The following is a 23,266-nucleotide window of genomic DNA, read 5'->3' as shown; positions in this document are numbered from 1 at the left end:
CCTGACTCATAGCTCCCCAAACTCTTAAGTTTCCTAAGGGTTTAGAATGATGGGTCTTTTTCCCATGTGAATGAGGTGACTTTCAGAAGCACCTATGGATGGGGGTTCAGAGAGCTTCCAGGTTGGTGAGCACAGAGGTGGGGGAAGTGGGTGGCTTAGGGAGCATATGGAAGCTCCACACCCCGTCCCACATCACACACCTTGCCCTGCGCCTCCTTCATCTCTGGCTGTTCCTGAATTATATGCTTTGTAATAAGTCAGCGATTTCATGATAAACGGGGTTTTTGGAGTTCTGTGAGCCATTCTAGCAAATTAACTGAACCCCAAGAGGGGGGACATGTCACTGGGACCGCCCACCTATAGCTGGTTGGTCAGTAGCATGAGTAAGAGCCTGGGCTTTGGCTGGCATCTGAAGTGTGTATGTGGTGGGGAGAGTCTTGTGGTACTGAACCCTTAGCATGTGGGGTGTAATATTATCTATGGGTAAATAGTGTCAGGATTGAGTTGAATTTTTTTTAACACTCTGCTGGTATCTGAGAATTGTGTATTGGGGGGAACCCCATACCCCTGCACATTGGAATTGTATCCGGGAAGCCAATTTAGGAGGTGAGAAAAAGCAAGCCATCATGGATAATACTCAGTCTTTGATAATGCCAGCTGGGTAGCTGAATTCATAAAAAGAAGCCCAGACTGAAGGGTAATCAGATTTAGGGCAATCAAATGAATTCACTTTTGAACTGTGAAGGGAATGAGAGAGATGACACTCAAGAGGAACAGATTTGCACTGGAGAGAGATTTGTGAATCATCAAAATACGTGGTACAGAGAGTCAAGGGAGGTGATGGAGTGAGGAGGGGTCTAAGGCCAAAATCCTAAGAACAAAATATAAGGATGTTTGGTATGGTTATTAGAGTAAACAGGGTCCTGAATTTGAAAGATATGCTGTTTTCAGATTTGAAGGCCATTTGTGTGACCTCAGAACCTTGGGAAATTTGCTAGTCTCCTCCTTTGGGAGAGTTGCTATCATCTAGTGTTCACTGCCACACCTCAGTGTCTCCCTGAAGAGAGGACTAGAGTGGTGTCGGCCCCATCTGTTGGCATGACTACCAGGTGACCAGTGTGTGACGCTCGTCCTTGAGAAACTGACTCAGAGACCCTCTGAGAGGGTAAGACCACTGGAAAGCAAGTGTCTAAAGGGCCACTTGATGAGTACAGAACCAATAGGTGCTGACCCAACAGGGCATCCATCTATCACTTCCATCAATTCAATTACTTTTCCTTTGGGAGGAAGTACAATGCTGCAGTGATTAAGGCACAGGTGCTAGGCAAACTAAAAAGGTTCATCCCAGCTCTTGCATCAGCTCCTTGACCTCAAGGAAGTTATTTAACTTCTTTAAGCTTTAGATAATTCATCTATAACATAGAGAAAATAATAGCATCCCAAATCATAGGGAAGTTAAGGTTTATATGAGAGAATCCATATAAATCCCAGTGTCTGGTGTATTGTAAGCATTCTATGTTAGCTACAGGTGCTGGGTACCAGCTATTGCCTCTCCTCTCCAAGTCACCCACATTACCAGCTGTAGGATAACGGAGATTTAAATACTTCTCTTTTGCAGAGAGCACAGTATTAAGCTTTGTCATTGCGGGTTATTACAGGAGAGGGATTTCTTGCTGGTTTCTTGCTCCTGCTGCTTGGCTGTCAGTGGCACGTGTGATAGGATATCCAGTGGGACTCCCTCTAGCAGCACACCAGGATGTAGTCTCTTGTCAAGCTTGTAGCCTAGACTGGTGATCACTTAACATGGCCCTCCCAACATGGACACTGAGCATCCCAGACCCCATGGCACCATCTCACCATCTACAAGTTGGTTTCTGAGGCCTGACTCACTGTGTGTGCTTGCCACCAACCCCAGCCGGCCTGCATTCCCCAAGTTGTTTCCCCAGGCTGCAAACTGCCATACTGCTGAGCAGAACCCTTATACCCCAACTTCCTCTGCAAGCCTGCCTGCCAGTCTCAGTGCACCACCAGAGGGCAGTTTCTGCTGGCCCAGCAAATACAGACCAGCTCCAGCCTGGGCAACACAGCAACCAGCTCTGCTAGCCCACACCTCCCCCAGGGAGCTCTGAATATAGAATTTTACTATTCTTCTACTCTGGTGCTTGGTTCTCCTTTCAGTCATCTAATGTGAGTGACAATATTCACTAGATTTGTCATTACTATGCAGATAGTTAATTCTTTTAAAGTTGCTTAGCAACTATTATTCAACATTTGGCTTTTATCAGTTTTTGCACTGAGATGATTTGAAACCCTTGAAAAGGGCGTACTATTTCAGGTATCTAGCACTGAACTCTATTTCTTTGCTAAAATAGCACAAGTTAATATTAAATTTGTATAACAATAATACATTTATTTAAGCCCATAATTGCCAATTGAGCCCAGCATTTCTGTATGTCTCTATCAGAGATCTGCAGAACACAGAATTAGTTGGAATAAATCCATTGTTTCAAATTCACTAATCTTGAGAGTCAAGATGCATCTCGATCAAATTAATTCTGAAAGGTTGAAAAATGTGGTCAGTGATGGCGAACCTATGACACATGTGTCAGAGGTGACACGCGAACTCATTTTTTTGGTTGATTTTTCTTTGTTAAATGGCATTTAAATATATAAAATAAATATCAAAAATACAAATCTTTCTTTTACTATAGTTGCAAATATCAAAAAATTTCGATATGTGACACGGCACCAGAGTTAAGTTAGGGTTTTTCAAAATGCTGACATGCCGACCTCAAAAGGTTCGCCATCACTGGACTAGATGTATTTACCAGCCTCTTCAATTTTGATACTTTCATATGAATCTAACTGACATTACAGAGGTCCTCCAGTAGTCTAACAGGTCTCTTACCAAGAGAATAAATTAGAGATCAAATAGAAAATGCAAACAACCCTCAGTGTTGTTGACTGCAAAACCATGCTTGAACAAGAATAGCATTAAAAACAAATTTATATGTCTAAAAATTTTTGACAGAATTCTACAGGTTTGTCCAGTTTCGAGCTCTTCTTCCTTATTTAATCCAAAAATCAAATCCCATCCAGCAAGTACTGATATTTACCTTAATAATGTAAAGTTCTGTCCACCGGTGACCTGATCTATACGTTGCAGAGAGGGTTCATAACATTCCCAAATAAAAATACATATTTCATTAACACCAGCATTCTCAAAGCCTAAAAGCTCAATACATTTTTTAAAACCAATGATAGTTAAAATAAGGGGTTCTGAACTTGAAATGCTTTTGTTAAGCTTTATTGTACAGACTAACATTTTGGTTTCCCAGACTCAGTAATACTAAATTGCCTATTGGGTTTAGTGGCTTCTTGCATCAGCTCCTGCAACTGTCCTATTTGTTCATCACGAAAGTCATTAAGTTTCTCTTCTGGGAGGGCGGCTCCAAAACATGCTTTTTCAGTTGAATTTTGGCTGTTTTCGTTAGCTTGTTGCCATAGCACTGCTGCATACGCCTAGTAAAAAGAGAGAAAAATGAAGGTTACAGGTATAAAATTAAAATAAGGTCTGTATTCATTCAACATTGGAGGACTTAATTCTAATTCCAAGTACCTGTTTTTCTCCATCACTGAGTCTTCTGAGCTTGATGAAAAACATACAACGTTGTGTCTTTACTATTCAGTAATAATTTTTAGTATTTTAAGATATTTAATAAGCTTTTAGCAAAGTTCTTTACCTGAAAAGCTGCAGGGTAGGGGCGATTGAGGGTGGGTGAGAATTGTCCGTGAATGGGCTTCAGAAATGAGTACAAACTACCCAAAAATCATGTGAAAAATTGTATGTAAACAAGCATGGCACTGTCCTGAAGCCATAGCTTTCATTAGGTTTTCAAAGGGTAGCCACGGGTCTTAATACGTCTAAAAGTGGGTCTCAAAATTTATTAAGTTCAACCCCCTCTTCAATTTAAAAACTAATTTAAATCACACTAGAGATTAAAAAAAATGTTTAAGCCTTTAAGTCTTCAATATTTAACAATCATTTTGTCAGGAAAAATATTCTGTATTATTTTTATGCTGTAATTTTTCTCTCATTCAATCACCATCTTCAGCCTAATATTCCAACTACTATCGTCATACACAAGTGACACTTTGAAGCAGATTCTCACTTTAAAATTAATCTTCAATCAGGCTGGAAGTACTACTGTATTTCAATTCGTGAAGTTAATGATGATGTGGTTAAGCGAATTAATTCATTAACTCTAGATAATGTTGCTACTCTAAGTGGTTTAAGAGAATTAAATTGCTTATAACTGCCATTATCACCAAACAAACTTTAATTCTAGACATTCCCTTTTTTTGGGGGGGGGGGGGGGTTGTAATTGGTTTTTAATATCAACACAACACTAAAGTGGCTTACCCACTTTTCAGCAATGCATACTTAATCCAAGCATGGAAAAGAGAAACAACGATTTCATGACTAGTGTGATTTTTCTTTATATTTACTTTTAATTGAATTTACTGGGGTGACATTGGTTAATAAAATGACATAGATTTCATACCATCCCAAGTCAAGTCTCCTTCTATCACCATTTATCCCTTTACCCTTTTCTACCTCCTCCCTCTGTCAATTACCATACTGCTGTCTGTGTCCATGAGTCTTTTTTTTTCTTAATCCCTCCCCTCTGACAGCTGTCAGTCTGTTCTCTGTATCCATGAGTTAGTCTCCACTTCGTTAGTTTATTTTGATCATTAGATTCCACAATAAGTTGTCATATGATACTTGTATTTCTCTAATTGGCTTATTTCACTTAACATAATGTTCTCCAGGTCCATTCATGCTGTCACAAAAGGTAAGATTTTCTTCATTTTTTATGGCTGAATTGTATTCCATTGTGTAAATGTACCACAGCTTTTTTGTCCACTCACTTACTAATGGGCATTTGGCCTGCTTCCAAATCTTGGCTACTGCAAATAATGCTGCAATGAACACAGTGGTGCATATATTCCTGGATTTCTTTGGCTATATTCTAAACCTTTACTTGTATAAGAAATAATATTTTCTTCATGTTTTATAGAAATCCAATTCATATAGTGAACTAAGAAACACTTCTTAACCAGTTTATACAGATTCACTGTGGCTATCCTTTCCAGAGACAGCAGACTGAGACTACTTAATCCCATGAGAGACCCATTTGCAGATCTTGAAAACCTGTGATTTGAGGGACAGGCTTCTAATTTAGTACACAGGTAGTGGCTGACTGCAATCTGCCCCAGGGATGGAGAGGCTGGCAGGTACCAACTTAGCACTCTTCCCTTGCCCCAGTGTAAGGCACTGGTACACGTCTGATGCTCTGTTCCTTGTGGCTGCTGCCAAGAGGACACACCTCTGATAGCCTGACTCTGATAGCCAGCAGACTTGTGTTCACAGGTTCAAAAGGAAATAGTTAACACTTGGAGTGGGGGAAACGAGTTAAGTCGGCTCGCGTGAATTGCGCGTACTCCGCGGGAGCCGTCTTAACTCGGTTCATATAGATTTGCGGTGGAGTGCGGGAAACGTGTAAACTCGGGCCGATTGTAACTGCGTATTACCAAATATTTGTTTGTTTGCCGTTCACAAAGATACCTACCTGCGTATGCGAACCGTTTCATACCCATTGGGGTAATAGGTATCATAAAAATCCCTGATTTTGCGCGGGAAACCTAAATAATTGCCCGCGCCATCTTATATTTTGGCGGGAAATTCACCCGACACCGTAGTGTTAACTGGCTGCCACCCCAGGACTTAATACAGAGGGAGCAAACAGAAATGCCAGTTTTCCCTGAAAGAGATATATTTGCATACGTTAGGGACTGCTGCCTGAGAGTCCTGGTCCAGGTAGCCTGCATGTAGGTGCTGACTGAGATTCTCCACTTTGGGATATTGACATGTCTTGTACACAGTCAACTAGTTGTTATCTCAACTTCTAAAATATCTTTGAAATATTTTTCTTGTATATCCATTAGGGTTCAAAGAAGAACCTGATAGTTAGCTTCAAGGGTATCTTTTCTCAATCCTGTGACTTTTATTTCCAATAGGGTCATAATGATTACATGAGTAACAAAGTTTTGTCCCTTTTAGTTCTTGCTGTTATTTTTGTTTAATTCTCATTTTCTCCTGCTGTCAATTAAGCCTACATTTACCAGCAGTTTTTCTTCTTTCTGTTTCTGGAAATATTTCTTAAATACCTTTAAAATTATTATAATTTCTTAAGTCATACACATTTTAAAAGTCTAAGTAAAACACACCAAAATTATTTTCAAATAGGTTTCACAAGAATTTCCTTACCAAAAGAATAGATTTGAATTGATACTTTAGCACATGCTTGTGAATTCTGATAAAATTCACTTCATGTACCATTAAGCTACCATTTGTACTGATAGAGTGACTTGTTGGATTTGTGCTACCTGCCCCACACAGGATAACATCGAAGTGGAATAAACTTTCTTATGCACCTGGCATACAAAATTTGAGACTGACTGTTGTTGTTTTTTGTTTTGCTAATCCTCACCTGAGGAAATTTTTCCCATTGATTTTTATTTTTTTATTTTATTTATTTTTTAAATATATTTTATTGATTTTTTACAGAGAGGAAGGGAGAGAATAGAGAGTCAAAACATCGATGAGAGAGGAACATCGATCAGCTGCCTCCTGCACATCTCCTACTGGGGATGTGCCCGCAACCCAGGTACATGCCCTTGACCGGAATCGAACCTGGGACCTTTCAGTCCGCAGGCCGACGCTCTATCCACTGAGCCAAACTGGTTTCGGCCCATTGATTTTTAGAGAAAAGGGAAGAGAGACCTGAGTGGGAATCGAACCCAGGACCCTTTGGTCTGCATGCCACAATTTTTAAACATGGGATAGAGATAGTCACAGAAAGCCAAGAATGTATGTATGGAGAGAGAGAGGCTAAAAAGATGCCCACAAAAGTTTGGGGAGCAGTCTTTAACATTTTGTTCTGAAAATCTCACCTCTGTACTGTTTTGATCTCATAATAAAGATGTAAATAATATTTAATTAAATGGGAAAGAAAGCAAGGAGGAGAGAAGCTTTTAAGTAGAAATTTTGGAATGGAGAAAAGTTATAGGTTTGGTTTTTCATGATATGTCCTACCAACTGAGACCAAATCAATTTGCCTGTTGTAATTAATTTGGCTGTAAAGATTAACACAAGAAATTGTAAATTCTCATTACTTTGTTTAATCACATTTTTTACTATTTGCCCTTCTTTGTTCTTTAAAACAAAACTGCAACTAAATAACCCAAAAGTACAGTTAGAAACATTCTTGATTCTGTAGAAAACATGACATATGGAAATCCAAACTATCAAACTCTATAAATACAAAGATAATTGCCTCACAAAAGGATACTCATATTTAGAAAAACATTTAGCGTAGGCTCCTAAATGGTATAAGAAGCCGCCGCCTTTTGAACTACATAAATCAAATTATAAATTCCCTTACAAGATAGGTATATATGGTGCTGCTATGGCCATAATTTCCTAGAAAACTAAAACGACAATAATTTTCCAGTTTCAGCAAATTAAATTATTTGTACTCCTTCAATATAAACTCCCAAACAGAAGGACAACTACTATATCTAGAAGGAAAAAGTTACCTTTCTTCTACAATTATTGTAAGATTTTATTAGCAACAATGAACCAACAAACTTAAGTTTGGAGCATTTAATCAAGCTTTCCCTAGAGAACTGATTAAAAATGCCATGCCTCCTCAAGGAACAAAAACACCCCCCCTCCATAAAAACCTGAAAGTTACCTGAATTACAAAAACTAAATTCAAAGACACTGTGGGGATTTGAAGTACAGCTGCTCAAGTCATTAATGCAGAATATTTTATATTACAGAAAAGAGGAATCTATGCTGGCAATGATAGTAAATTTGACTTATTGTCTCTCTTTGACCCAGTTTTGTGATATTCAAGTCACTGATGATAGATTTTCCATTTTTATAGCATACAAAAAAAATCATCAAAAATAACCTATGCTATTTCCTAGCCCCAATGCGTCACACTGATTCACAGAAAACAAACAATACAAAGTAGCACTAGTGTCACCAATAAGTGTATTTCTCAGGTGGCCGTGAAGCTGGGCCCCTCTGGAATCAAGTTCCCCAGGCTCCTCTGCCCAATACAGTAAGCCATACACAGGACTCGCCTGTGACTCCAGGCGGTGGGGGAGGGGGAACATATGTAATACTTTCAACAATAAAGATATATATGAGATTTTGTATTTAATTGGGATATCAGAAAAGCCTTAAAAAATAGTGTCATGTTAAGTAAAATAAGTAAAAGGACAGGAACCATATGATACAACCCATGTGGGATCTAAAACAAAACAACAAATGAACAAAAACTCGGACACAGACAACAGTATGGTGGTTATCAGAGGGGAAGGGATGGAGGAGGATGAAGAAGGTTAAGGGGATCAAATATGGTGGAGGAAGGAGAGTAGACTTTGGGTGATGAGCACACAATGCAAAATACAGATGATGTATTATAGGATTAAAATGTTAAAAGATAAAAAGAGAATCTTAAAAGCAGCAAAAGAAAAAATATTAGAGGAAGTCCGTAAGACAATCAGCTGATTTTTCAAGAGAAACTTTTTAGGTCAGAAGGGAGTGGCACAATATACTCAACATTATGAAAAGAAAAAAAAACCAACCAAACTACTCTACCCTCAAGGATATCATACAGAATTGAAAGAGAAATCAGGAATTTCCCAGACAAGCAAAAGCCAAAGGAGTTCATCACCACTAAATTGGCATACAAAAAAAATGTTAAAAAGAATTATTTAATTGAAAAAGGAAAGGCCAAAACTAGCAATAAGAAAATATAAGAAAAAAATGTCATCAGTAAAGGCAAACATAATAAAGGTAGTAGACCAACCACTTATAAAGCTAGTATAAAGACAATTAAAATGGCAATAAGTATATACCTATCAGTAATTACTTTAAATGTTACTGGAATAAGTGCTCCATTTAAAAGACCTAGGGTGGCTGAATGGATTAAAAAACAAGACCGTTACCTATAATGCCTACATGGGATACACACAGACAAAGTAAAGGGATGGAAAAAGATAATTCATGAAAATGGAAACAAAAAAGGCGGGGATAGCAATACTTATGCCAGACAAAATAGACTTTAAAATAAAGGCTCTAACAGGGGACAAAGAAGAACCCAACAATTTCACTTCTGGGAATTTGAAGAAAACAAAACACTAATTTGAAAAGATGTATTCATGCCTATGTTCACTGCAGCATTATTTACAACAGCCATGCTATAGAAGCAACCTAGGTTTCCACCTATAGAAGAATGTCTAAAGAAAAAGCGGTGTGTGTTTATCTATAGATATATATAGGCATTGGGCAAAAATAGTTTTACAATTGTGAGAACATGAAACAATTCTTATATTATTATTTATTAATTACTGTATTATTTTCCATGCAAAGAACTGTAAACCTACTTTTGCCTACCCCTGAGTACACACACAAAATACCACTCAGTCATGAAAAAGAATAAACTCTTGCCATTTGGGACAACATGGATAGACCTATAGGATATTATGTTAGTGAAATAAGTCAGAAAAGGGCCAATATTGTATCATGCCACTTACCTGTGGAATCTAAAAAACTAAACAGACTCATAGATACAGAGAACAAGCTGATAGTTGCCAGAGGGCTGGGTGGTGGGAGAACAGGCAAAAAAAAAAAATGAAGGGGATTAAGAAGTACAAACTTATAGTTATAACATAAATAAGTCACAGGGATAGGATATAGAGTACAGCATAGGGAATACAAACAATAATATCACAATAACTTTGGTGACAGATGTTTACTAGACTTCTCGTGTGATCACATCATCTAGTATATAAATATCTAATCACTATGTTGTACAACTGAAACTAATATAATACTGTATGTCAACTATACTTTAATTTTAAAAAGCTTTGCATTCCATAATGAAAAAAGGAGAAATAATTATATAACTAACTTGAGAACATATGATGCATTCAAATTATACTTTGAAATCTTTTTAGAAAATCTTTAGGATGTTATCAAGATAATAAAATGAGCAGTATGTTTTCTAACTAATTTCTAATTTATATTCTGGCCTTCATCAAAAACAGTGTAACAATCTACAATTTTCAGACACTCTCCAATGCAATCTGCTACAAGATCAAGTGAGTTACTATATCAAATTAAATAATGTATTTTTTTAAATCACACATGAAATTGAAAGTAATTTTACATTTCAATTGTGGTTATGTGCCATGATCCTAAGCAGGCTATTATTACATTAAATACTGCTTTGTTTCTAAAAGACAAATATTAAGAGAAAATTAAAATACACTGTGTCTTAAAAGTTATTTTCTGCATTTAAATATTATTCTAATGAATCAAATGAGAGAATGTAACATTATCATACAACAATATTCATGAGTTACCCAGAAACAATATATCTATAACCAAACCAGAGAAAAAGTAACTCGATCACTACAGGAAACTATGATTAAACATACAAAAAGTGAACTCTGGATATTTACTCTTAGGTTTTAAAAAAGAAATAGGAAGAGGAAAAAATTATTTTATAGAGCATCTTGATAAAAAAAAAAAAAAGTAAAAGACATAGGAAACACAATGCCAAATCCATCACTGGTCAAAGAACTCCAAGCTATGGTTTTCCTTTAAGAGTATCCTCATAGCCATGCATAATACATCATTTAAACTATATTCACTAATATATTTATTTTACCACTTTTCCTATAGTTTAAGTTCACTATATAATTGTTTATATAGATAAAATATCACTTCAATATATAGCTAATTATGAGAAATTATGTTAGTCTGTCCTCCCTCTGGCCCCAAAATTGGTTTCACTCTAAAACATCACTGTCATTCACTGTGAACAACTCAAATAATCAAGATGACGAGTGGTATAACTGTCCTAGCTTTATAAAAGAACCATGAACCAACACACCTTTAATTGAGGCGAGATAATTATTACCTTGCCTCTATACCAGAAACAATGACATTATCATTTAGTCATTCTCTTATGTTAGAAACCACAATGGTGTCCTATTTCCTACTGAATCAAATGTAAATTCTATCAACCAGCCTCAGGTAGGCCAACATTATTTTCTATTTAAATTTATCAAGTATTTCTCTCTCTCTCTCTCTCTCTCTCTCTCTCTCTCTCTCTCTATATATATATATATATATATATATATATAAACCAACTCTACTCTGACATTTACCAGTTTTATTAATTTTTTACTTATATATTCATCACAGCCATTAGATCTAAAGCTCCTATGTGGCAAGAAAGGTGTTTTAGTCACATGATATACAATGAACAATCAATGAATGAATGAAGTCCCAAATCCCCTTTCTCATTAGATCCATCTCTGTATCTGCTTTATCCTGACTAAACTTCTACTCCAGCTATTCTCTCCACCTGAAATGCCCTCATTTTTGTTGTTTACCAACCTAAAACTTTACAGCAAGCATGTCAAACTTGTGGCCAACGGGCCACATGCCTTGTTTATTTAAGGGAGATAGGGAGACTAAGTATGAAACTGCAGCTATAAAAACCCTTTATATTTTGAGATTCACATTTTAAAAAAAAAACAATACTAGACAGAAAATTGGGTAAGGTCAAAATCAGTGATATTTTATAAATATTATATCAAAATGATTTATTCAATTCTACTCATCTGCATATTAGATAGCAATATTATGCTTTCCCTTTTCTGTACTTCAACCAGAGGCTTACAGATTTATTTTTCTTTATAGGTAATATGCATCTATTAAAAAGGCATTTTGGCCCTAACTGGTTTGGCTCAGTGGATAGAGTGTCGGCCTGCAGACTGAAGGGTCCCAGGTTCGATTCCAGTCAAGGGCATGTACCTTGGTTGCCGGCACATCCCCAGTAGGGGGTGTGCAGGAGGCAGCTGACTGATGTTTCTTTCTCATTGATGTTTCTAACTCTCCATCTCTCCCCCTTCCTCTCTGTAAAAAATCAATAAAACATTTTTTTAAAAAGGCATTTTGTGTGTGAGAAAGATCAGCTGAACATCTGATCATGTGATTTCAGACTAAAGAATTAAAAGTGACTGTCTCTGGAAAACATGAATGCAGAAATGAGGAAGAATGTGATAGAATGATGACTTTTTAATGTAAATGTTTTGGTATTACTTGACTCTTGAAATCATGTAAACTTAAAACTTTGAAAAAATAAAAAGGATGTTTAATGATTGTCTTTCTGGCAGGTAGTGCATGTGTTCCTGAACGAGACCTTATTCCCTAATTGCTTCTTAGATTTCTCATCTGTATTTCCTAAAGTGAAGTCTTCCTTCTGATTTTCCTGTCAGCCTTATCTCTGTCTTAAGTCTCGAAAAGAGCCAGCATCAGCAGCATCTGGGAACTTGTTAAATATGTACATTCTCAGGTTGATCCCAGATCTACAGAATCAGAAACTACTGTTTTTTTAAAAGTCCTCCAGATTAGTCTGAGATCCCCAGAAGTTTGAGAACCACTACTATAATGTTCGACATTCTCTTTTCCTGACTCTTTCCTTCACAAAGTCCAAACATATATGTTAGTGCTCAGCCCATGCAAAAGATCAGTTCTGCTTAACTTAACTACCTGGGGAGAAGGGACCAATTATTCTAAACACTGCTCTTTATTCAACCCTCTAATATCCAGGAACTGAGAGGTGTTTAATAATAAATTTGAAATATTTTAAGTGTTTAATGAAAAATAATAAGGAAAGGATGCCCTGAAGCCCTTTTCACCAAATAAAAATTATAACTTAAATAGGAGCAACTACTATATCATATAAAACTGGGTGTACTGACAATATCACATACTTTTGACTGCTTTGTCTCATTTCTCTCAATTCTTACAACCAAAAAAAAAAAAAAAAGTCATAGACTGTGTTCTGTAGCACATCTATAAATGCCAATAAAACAAAACTTATGATTATTTTTAATGTCACATATAATGTGTGTTAAATACTTCACACTAGTAAGTATTTGCAAAAGTCAATTCCCATTGTAAAGATAAAAAGCTAACATGGGCCCTGGAACATTACTAAAATCAACTGAATGTGTGTTGGAGAAGAAAGCAATATAGTTAAATGGAGCTTAACTTAGTACCAAAGTAAATTTCAATGGAGTAATCATAATTTATAGTTACATTTTCTAAAAAATTATCAATATAAAATTAAAGTGACTACAAAGATTCATGTCTTTGCAAGATTTTATATAATTTTATTTAACTTTGGTATATCTTACATTTAAAACTTTAAAAAAAAACAGAAATATTAACATTTTTAGATGGTCTAAAAGGGTTGGAGAAGGGTTACTTTCTCAATAAAATCTTTAATCATTAGGTTAAAATGGAAATTTAATGTATTCAATATGACCTCAGGATGAAAATAATCGACCTATAATTCATTATTAACCTGAGAATTAAAACTAAGATTTTTAGTTGCTACAATGATTCTGATCTCAACTTGCTTAAAACTGTAGTCTGGTCAATTCTCAGACCACCTTTGGAAAATGATCCTAAGGTCAAGATCAGCTGAGTGGAGTATTCACCAAATTTAACCATATATGGCCTGTATGTCTCTTCATTATTGTGATGATTGAGAACTGTTTATTATGAAAATTACTAGAGGCCGGGTGCACAAAATTCATGCACAGGAGGAGTCCCTCAGCCCGGCCTGCACCATCTCCAATCTGGGACCCCTCTCGCAATCCGGGACTGCTGGCTCCTAACAGCTCACCTGCTTACCTGCTTACCTGCCTGATCGCCCCTAACCACCTCTGCCTGATTGCCCCTAACCTTTCTGCCTGCCTGCCGGCCTGATCACCCCAACTGCTGCCCTGCCAGCTGGATCGCCCCTAACTGCCCTCCCCTGGCGGCCTGGTTGCCCCTAAGTGCCCTCCCCTGCCAGTCTGATCGCCTGTAACAGCTTCTGCCTTAGCCCCCAACACAGTGGCTTTGTCCAGAAGGATGTCTGGATGGATGTCCGAAAGATGTCTGGTCTAATTAGCATATTACCTTTTTTTAGTATAGATAACATATATGCCCCTAAAAAGTTATATTTTTTTTACATACTTACCCGTTGTTTTTTTTCTAAATATATCGATTTTTTTTATGGAAAGGAAGGGAGAGGGATAGAGAGTTAGGAACATCAATGAGAGAGAAACATCGATCAGCTGCCTCCTGCACACCCTCAACTGGGGATGTGCCCACAACCAAGGTACATGCCCTTGACTGGAATCGATCCTGGAACCCTTCAGTCCAGGATCTATCCACTGAGCCAAACCAGTTAGCCGCCCCCCCCACTTTTTTTTTTTTTTTTTTTAGATTATCCACTTTTGTAGATATGGCATTAGTTCATTTTTCCATTGATTTTTAGAGAGAGTGGAAGAGAGAGGGAGAGAGAGAGAGAAACATCAATGTAAGAAACATCCCTGCAGTTGCCTTCCTTAGGAGCCCCGACCAGGGATCCAACCTGAAACCCAGGTATGTGCCCTGACCTAGAATCAAACCTGCAACCTTTCCATGCACAGGACCACGCTCACGCTCAACCAACCTATCTACTTCAGCCCGGCCATTATATGATTTCTGGAATTTTATTTCAATTAATTCTTGCAAAGTCTGTGGGTTAGGTAATATTCACATTTTGCTGATGAGAAAAAACCAAAAACCAACCTCTTCATTTTGAGACATTATTCTTCACTTATTGCCACGTTTTCCTGCCAGCCCTAGAAGGCTCCTGACAGCAGTTTCACTGGGTATCCAGAGTGGGAAGCATTCTCCTCACCACCACCCTTTCCAAAGCCTCCTCTGCACTGGCACTGAGGCTGCTCTGGAGGGCGCCAGGCTAGGTAATGCAGACAATGACAGGATTTGGACCACTGGAGCCACCGTACCCACCTCTCCTCTCTCAGCCTTTCTCTGCTGTGCTGGAGATAGGCCAAGATTTGAGGTGCTAGCACTTCGGACACAGGAGGTGCTGCAGTTTTTCCCTCTCCAGAGCTGCTGTCGCCGCCTGGAGGTTATAGGGCTGCCCTGGAAGTCCTCAGCATCTTCCCGTTGGGGCAAACATGGTGGTGGACTCCACAATGGAACTGCTATTTTTAGATACTTTTAAACACCCCAGGCTGAGGTAAGACTCCATGTCTTGATTCTGACTCTGCTTCTATACTGTGGGACGTGTACAAAAAATCCTTAGGCATGCCTCGACTTTCGCAATCAGGATCACGGGCCGCAGGCAAGGCGGCTCCTGGGTCCCGGGGGTGCCGCCTTGCCTGCGGCCCGGCTTTCCGATTGCGATCACCGGCTGGGGGACGGGCAAAGGCGGCCCCGGTTCTCCGATCCAGGGCCGGGGGCAGCTCTTGCCTGCTGCCTGGGTTTCCGATCACTGTTCTTCCGTCCTTCCCCTTTAGCCTCCCATCATTGTGCCTGTGTATGCAAATTAACCGCCATCTTTGTTGGCAGTTAATTTGCATATTGCCTGTATTAGCCAATGGGAAGCGTAGCGAAGGTACAGTCAATTACCCTGTTTGTCTTTTATTAGATAGGATTCTATAGTATATACCATTTTATATATACCATATTTACCACAGTAAAGTTTCTGGGAAATTTATGGGCATAAACACATAGGCCTAGATTTACTAGAAACAAAGAGGATAAGTAAAAATTCTAGACTTTAATCAAAATAAAGAAAAACTGGACCCATATCTGTGATGGCCAATCCCTAAAACAACTCAAAATGAAAACTATGAAAATATAATTTCTGATCATTTATACTGTAGCTGCCCACATAGCAGATCTCAATCCCAACTATAAGCTCTGGCTTATTTCTCATAAATATTATACCATACTGTAGTAAAATCAGCTTAAGAAAAATAATTCCCTTTTGCAAAACAAATTTGCCACTTCATATACAGTCATATTTATTCTTTCTACATAAAATAACTTCTCAAACAGAATTAGGAACCTATCTTTAAAGGGATAATAAATATAATTTAACTATAAATTCTCAATAAAATGTAAAAAGTTTTGATTTCCATAACAATTTTCAATTATCGTAATAATGAGACGTACAGGCCCCTCAGCTGAACTGGACCTGAGGACCCTTTTCCCAAGGTTGTCTGACTGACCAAACTACAGTTTCAAGCGAGTTGAGAACAGAACTACTGTAGCAACTAAAAATCTTAATCACTACAGGTTCCAAGAAGAATGAGACAGTGACTGTGTAGGCTGGACCTATCTCTAATGCTGTCTACAGAGTAAAGAGGAACCCTACCAGCATGCTTTCATTCTCACCTTTCTCATTTCCCAGTTTTTTAAGGTTATCTTAAGACATTAAGGACATGCAGAAAAGTGGGGATGCTGCACTCCACAGGGTTCATGCATCCATATCTCTAACAGGTTTCCCCATTTCACTGGGTTAGTCCTAGCCTTACGATGAGACCAACTTTCAAGGCGTGTACATAAACTCCCGTGCATACAGATAATAAGTTTTATACTATGTCCTCATACAATAGAACAGGAATGTTTTAAAGAATACATATTCACAAAATTGAATATCCAACTTTAAATAGAATTTCCTTAAAGTCTCTATACTTCAATAGTAGACAAATTGTTAACATGATCTAAACCAATATTCCCAGGAAATGCTTTTGGTGTTTCTACTTTCAATAACACAGCCTATAGTAGTACAATGCCTTCCTTTTCCAATTAAAAAAAAAGTTAAAACTTTGGTAAAATACACTTAGGGAGCAATTAAAACTTTCATGATCATATCCTTTCTTTTCCAGTCTAATTATCAATTGATTTTTAAAAGACAAGTAACCTGTAAGTCATTAGAGAGAAATTATTTTGAAATTCCCGAGAGGTTATGATTCAGTCTATAGTATATTTATAAACTATACATATTTTAATTTAATGGGACTTTTTTTGGCAGTTCCCAATAATTAAAGCCTCTGTTATTCTATCCTGGAAATTGGCAAGGTACATTCGAATTTCTTATAAATGTCTTTTCATTGACTTTTCACAAATGCCTGCAGGCCTGTAATAAACAATGGTAAATAAGAGAGAAGTAAAGACTGGAAGGGAAAGAAGAATGAGAAGAAATTATTTTTCAAGTTGATTCAGCAGAGATTAAAGCTCTAGTTCAGCGATTTTCAACCGGTATGCCACACTGGTGTGCTCCAAGACTTTTTAAAACATGAATCACTAACTATTTAGTCAGGGGCACTGACCTCTTTTCCCTTTGATTATCAAACAAAAAAAATTACAATGGCCAACACAACAATAGCCATTCAGGGTGAATGAATCAAAATTATACACTTTTTTTGTCAGATTGGCAAAAAATATAATTTTGGGTGTGCTGCAGAATTTAGTAATTAGTTTATGAGCCATAAGATGAAAAAGATGGAAACTAGAAATAAGCTACCTGAGGGGAGAGAAACTGGCAAAGTGAAAAAAAAAAGGTAATAGAAAATAAAGAAGACACTGAGTATCCAGGTCTTTATTTCTTTCAGTACAAATTAGTGATTTTCTGATAAAAACTAAGCAGAGAAACACTGCTATTGTAATCATTCCTTCTTCCAATTCCAACCAATAGCAGCTAATTGTGAAGTAAGAGTCCCACCGGCTATACAGTATTTTTTAAGAGCTGACAAAGAAATTGGCACCAGAATGTGTTACTTAACACCAAATTCCAAAAATAATTCTCCCATTAGAAAAAGAAAAAAAATGATATATTGCCCTAACTTCACAGGTTTCTTAACAATGACTGTATTCTTCAAACCTAAGCCTCAGCAGCCCTTTGCTGTTCTTTCTAAATTCCAGAGATTCAACATTACCAAATCCAAAGCCTGACCTCAAACCCTGACACCTCTGCCTTTCACTACAGTCCCATATTTTCAGCTGCCTACAGTGCGGCTCCATTTGGATACTCTTCCCTTAGTATCCAATGGGGAACATATCCTTGTCGTTATCATCGCTCCTTTCCCAGTGTCCTCAGGATAAAATCATTCTCAAACATTAAAAATCTTAGAACCAGATGTCAGCAAAAACAGTTAAGTAGGGAACTCCAATGGTTCAATTCTCCACAAAAGCAACAAATGCACTGGCAAAAACTGGCAAAACCAACTTTTTCAGAACTCTGGACACCAACAGGAAACTGGCAGCAACCAAAGAAACATTTAGTCAAGAAAAAGAGCTGCGTCTGTCAGAGAGCTCTGTGGTATTCTAACTCTCTTGTCTGTTCCATGCCCTCCAGATGGGCAGTGGTGTTAAAGACAGCAGCTCACGTTCCCAGTCCAGGTACCCAGTATCAGAGGGAATAAAACAGATCTTACACTCAAAGAATTAAGATTGTTTTTTGTGACCTGTTTGGCGACTTCCTGGAGGAGTAGCTCAAAGGGCACTTGCCTTTATCTCATCGACTATGAACTCTCCAGTGCTGGGGGCACGAGGAGTCAATTTATAAGACATGTAAGGCAAATGTACGAGTCACTGATGCCTAGGACAAGGAATAACAGTTGAGGCAAACAACAGACTAACCAAAACACTTGGAATGAGAGGCTGGTAAACGAGATGCTTTGGGGAGTTAGAGTGCTGAGAAGCACCACATATTTCTGGATACTTAGAAGATCACACTCATGAGAAATATCTACAATATTGAAAGAGTTTAGATTCCAGTATCACTGCCTGAACAGGACATCTACACACGTTTCAAGAGCAAGACATATATTTATATATTAAGCCACTGACACTTTGGGACTATCTGTTATGGAAGCTGGCATTAACTATACAAATATTCCTAGTATCAAAGGAACCTAGAAGATAGGCATGCTATTTTGCTATAAAATAAAGAACTTAAAGACAAATGACTTCCTTTTAATATGTTCTGTTCAATTAGATTCTCAGCAAATATATTTTCTTTATATTGTCACTAACAAAAACATTAAAAATAAAAACAAATATAGCCTGTTTACATGTGTATATACATATTTCAATAAATTATTTTGAGCAGAAACACTGCTATTGTAATCATTCCTTCTTCTAGTTCTAACCAATAGCAGCTAATTGTGAAGTAGAGTCCCACAGACTATACAGTATTTTTTAAGAGCTGTAAAGAAATTGGCACCAGTATGTGCTACTTAACACCAAATTCCAAAAATAAATTTAACTGGATGTTAAATTTCATAATATAAATCATTAGGTAAGTGAAATCACATATACTCAAATTTAATTTGTCTTAAAGTTTTAAGTAATCAAGCAATGGCTTGAATTTCTATAGAAAACATCTATCTTATAAGGAGAATTTCATCTGAGTCAGAGAGTTTTAGCATTAACATCTGGGAACAGTAACTATGTAAATAACTATAGATTACTTTCAAGCTAAAAATGAAGAGTAACAGTCAATAGAAAGCTATTCAAATTGTATTTAATACCATGCAATTATTCTCAATTATAATGCTGCAGACTAGGAATCTATTATCTGAATAATAAAAGGAGAATCATTTGAAACAATGGGAAAGCAAAGTAACAAATGGAAAAACATGCCATTGTTAAGTTTATCTGGAATAACCAAGGACCTAAACCTGAATTCATCTCGGATACATATTTTTAAACAAACAAAAAAACACAGTAATTTCACAAAATGAGCTAAAAATATACAGCCAAAAAAGAATTCAGGAGGCAGCATCTCAAAAAATGTCAAATAGACATAAAATATTAACTTCCTCAAGCATGTTGCCATATGCCATACTTAAATGTATTATGAATTTCTTCTCTGAGTAACATCAAAATGCCTGTGATTAGATTTGCTATTTATCATTCTTAAAGAGCGCTGTTCAGGCACAAGCCGGGCTGACGGCTGGTGAGCACAGCAGCCCACCTCTGCGGCAGCAGTAAGGATATCCACAGGGAGTGAGCCTAAGCTGTCGGTTGGACATCACCTGAGGGCTCCCAGACTGCGAAAGGGCACAGGCCTGACTGAGGGATCCCTTCCGCCCCCCCCCCCCCCCAGTGCACAAATGTCGTGCACTGGGTCTTTAGTTATTTAATTAAATACAATTTTCTGATAAATGTATAGTTCATAAATGCCGAAATAAGGTAACAGAAATATTATATAATATGTATACATGTAACACATACTTATATAATATATATTAATGTATAAAGCAAAATAGAATATATTATAGCCTAAATGCATAAGGTACATGTTTTCTTTAAAAGGATTATAGCTACCCAACCAACCCCAACAAAAAATGCATAATTTTCTATTACTTTGGAATAATATATGGTAGCATCAATTGTCCAAGTATTGCTTTATACAGAATCTATTAACTAGAATCTCTTAACAATAAGAACATGTCAAAAATGTCCAAAGATGTATATACACCTCACTTTATAATAAACAATATTTAAAAAGCTGCGTGAATCAAATTTTTATACACTGAATTATAGAAAATAAACAGAATGAAAGGGTTTAATCCTAAAAACGTTGTTAATGTTTAAAATTCCCTTTGGAAATAATCAGTTTTAATTAATCTCAGTCTAGGTTCATAATCTATACACTGGGTTTCCTTAAGTAATCCTGGTCTATATTATTTTTTAGTTATTTCTTTCTAGCATTACAGCACATGTATCTTCCCATTTCAAAGAATTACTCATAAATATAGGGAAACTGGAAAGGTGTTTATAAGATGAAAAGAACAGATTGTTTTTTTAAAGACAAAACAGTGAAAGCATTCAAATTCTATATTCCAAAAGAATATAAATGTCAGCCTCCTAGAAGTACTCTCCTAATTAACCAGCCCTTAAAAGAAAAGTTTTAAAACAAGTAACCTAGCAATGGCTTGGATTTCTATATGGATGTAGGAACCAGTATACATCCAGTCTGGTTGTCAGGAAATAAAAGGGAATTGCATAACAAGGATACCATGCACAAAGGAATAATCACTTGAAGAAGTCTGGAGACTATAGAAAAGAATCAATTTAGGGAGGCAGGAAAAAAATCTTTGAAATTCTTTTAGTTTTCTAGACTCAGTCTCCAGTGTCAGATGTGAGTACCTCGGGGATACACAAATTACAGCAAGGCAATCCATTGGAGCAAGGGAAGAAAACATCAGAATTTCTATTTAGGATTTTTATTTAAAAATTTTGTTTTACTGGTATTTAAATTGCAGGGTGTCACATAACTGTTTAACACTGTGAAAGTCATGTATGATTCAGGCAATAAGTAATATAAGGTTAGTTCCCCAGTTCCCCATGCCACCAAACTGAGAGAAACCTCTCCCTACAACCACAATCTGCCCCTGGAGCCTGGTATTGGGACATGCTATAGTTGGCCAGGCCAGTTAAGTGGATTTACAATTTATGTTATTTGGTCTAATGGACAGGAGACTTTAAAAGATGCTTATAAAGAATCCTGTTGTTGAAACAATATTAATAATGCAAGCACAAGCAAAAAAGATAATAGTGAACAGATAATTTTCCAACTACTGAATAGATAACTCTTAAAGATTTAGCATTTACCATTACTTAATAAAATCCAATTTTCTGATTAATGTATAGTCCATAAATGCTGAAATAAGTAAAGGTAACATAGAAAGTAAAGGCACAAGCTCATCATTATCAGACACATTAATGAGATCAAAACAATGGCAATAATGTATCCTTAATATGATGTGATGACAATGGCATTTACTTCTGTGGACTTTCTTCCCCAAACCCATAACCCCAGTTTATTCATGAGGAAAACACCAGACAAATCCCAACTGGAAGACGGTCTACAAAAAATAAGTAAATTAACTAGATGTACACTGTTCATACATCACCAACTACTTATTGAGCACACACTAAATGTCAGGTGCTAGAGATATAAGCATAATCACACAATTTCTGATTCAAAGGAGCTTATAATTTAGTGGTGAAGCAGAGAAGTAACGGAGTAACTAGCACACAATGTAATAATGAAGAGGAGGGAGTGCATAATAATTGCCATAATTAGAAATGAACACAGAGTTCCATGGCAGCTCTTGGGCTGAGAAATGAGACGTGGGACAGAGAGGGTATCTAGGACAAGGTGCCATCTAAAGGATAAGAAGTTGGTTAACCTAAAAGGAGGGGTGTTCCAGACACAGGAACCAGTATGTACGGTATTCTAGAGCTACCTTATCCAACAGAGTAGTCACAAGCCAATGTGGCTTGAGCCCTTGAAATATAATACTGTAGAACCTGAGTTCTTAATTTTATTTAAATTGAAATGTAAAAACTGAAGTAGTTCAGCACAGTTAAGATGTCATTTCTCCCAGAGCTGATCTCCCCAAGTTTCAGAAAAATCATTCTTCCTGATGTTAGGGCTTTTATAGTTACAGCAAACGAAACAGTGTGGTGGAGTGACCACCACATAGACCAATGGGACAAAATAGAGAACCCAGAAACAGAGTCACACAAACATGCCTAATTGATTTTTTAGGAAGGTGCAAAAGCAATAAAATGGAAGAGAAACAGCCTTTTCAACAAATGGTGCTGAAGCAAGTGGACTATATACCAAAAAAGGAAGAAGGAAAAAAAAAGAAACAGGCTAAACCTCACATCATATGCAAAAGTTAATTAAAAATAGACCATGGGCCTAAATGTGAGTGTGAAAGAAAGAAGAGAAAATCTTCAGAGCCTAGGAAGAGGTAAAGAATTCATACTTGACACCAACAGCATGATCATAAAAAGAAAAAGTAATAAAGTGGAACTCATTAAAACTTTCACTCTGAAAAAGTTAAAAGAATGAAAAACAAACTACAGATAGGAGAAATATATGCAAACCACATCTTACAAAAAAACAAAAACAAACTAGTATCTAGAATATATAAAGAATTCTCAAAACTAAAAATATAACCCAATTAGAAAATATGCAAAAGGCATGAACAGAAGACATTTCACCAAAATCGCATACAGATGGCAAATAAGCACATGAAAAGATGTTTACCAGCTCGGCCAGTGTAGCTCACTGGTTGAGACTGGACTTATGAACCAAAAGATAATTGTTCGATTCCTGGTCAGGACACATGCCCAGGTTGTGGGCTCAGTCCCCAGGGTGGGGTGTGCAAGAGGCAGCCAATCAGTGACTCTCATCATTGATATTCCTTTCTTCCTCTCTCTCTCTCTCTC

At 37.0% G+C, this 23,266-nt stretch overlaps 1 protein-coding gene across 1 annotated transcript in view; it reads right to left on the bottom strand.

The window, feature by feature from the left end:
* Positions 1 to 3,291: 3,291 nt before the first annotated feature.
* SDHAF3 (succinate dehydrogenase complex assembly factor 3) overlaps positions 3,292 to 23,266 on the bottom strand; it is a 39,417-nt gene continuing 19,442 nt past the window's right edge. The window contains exon 2 of the mRNA XM_070424314.1: positions 3,292 to 3,522. Coding sequence (XP_070280415.1) covers positions 3,319 to 3,522 — 204 coding nt within the window. The 3' untranslated portion in view covers positions 3,292 to 3,318. The remainder of the gene's footprint in view (positions 3,523 to 23,266) is intronic.

This window comes from Myotis yumanensis, unplaced genomic scaffold (assembly GCF_028538775.1).
Source record: "Myotis yumanensis isolate MYYU_CA2020_CCGP unplaced genomic scaffold, mMyoYum1.0.hap1 SCAF_9, whole genome shotgun sequence".
In the NCBI taxonomy this organism is placed as follows: Eukaryota; Metazoa; Chordata; class Mammalia; order Chiroptera; family Vespertilionidae; genus Myotis; species Myotis yumanensis.
This window is presented reverse-complemented; position numbering and strand designations above follow the sequence as displayed.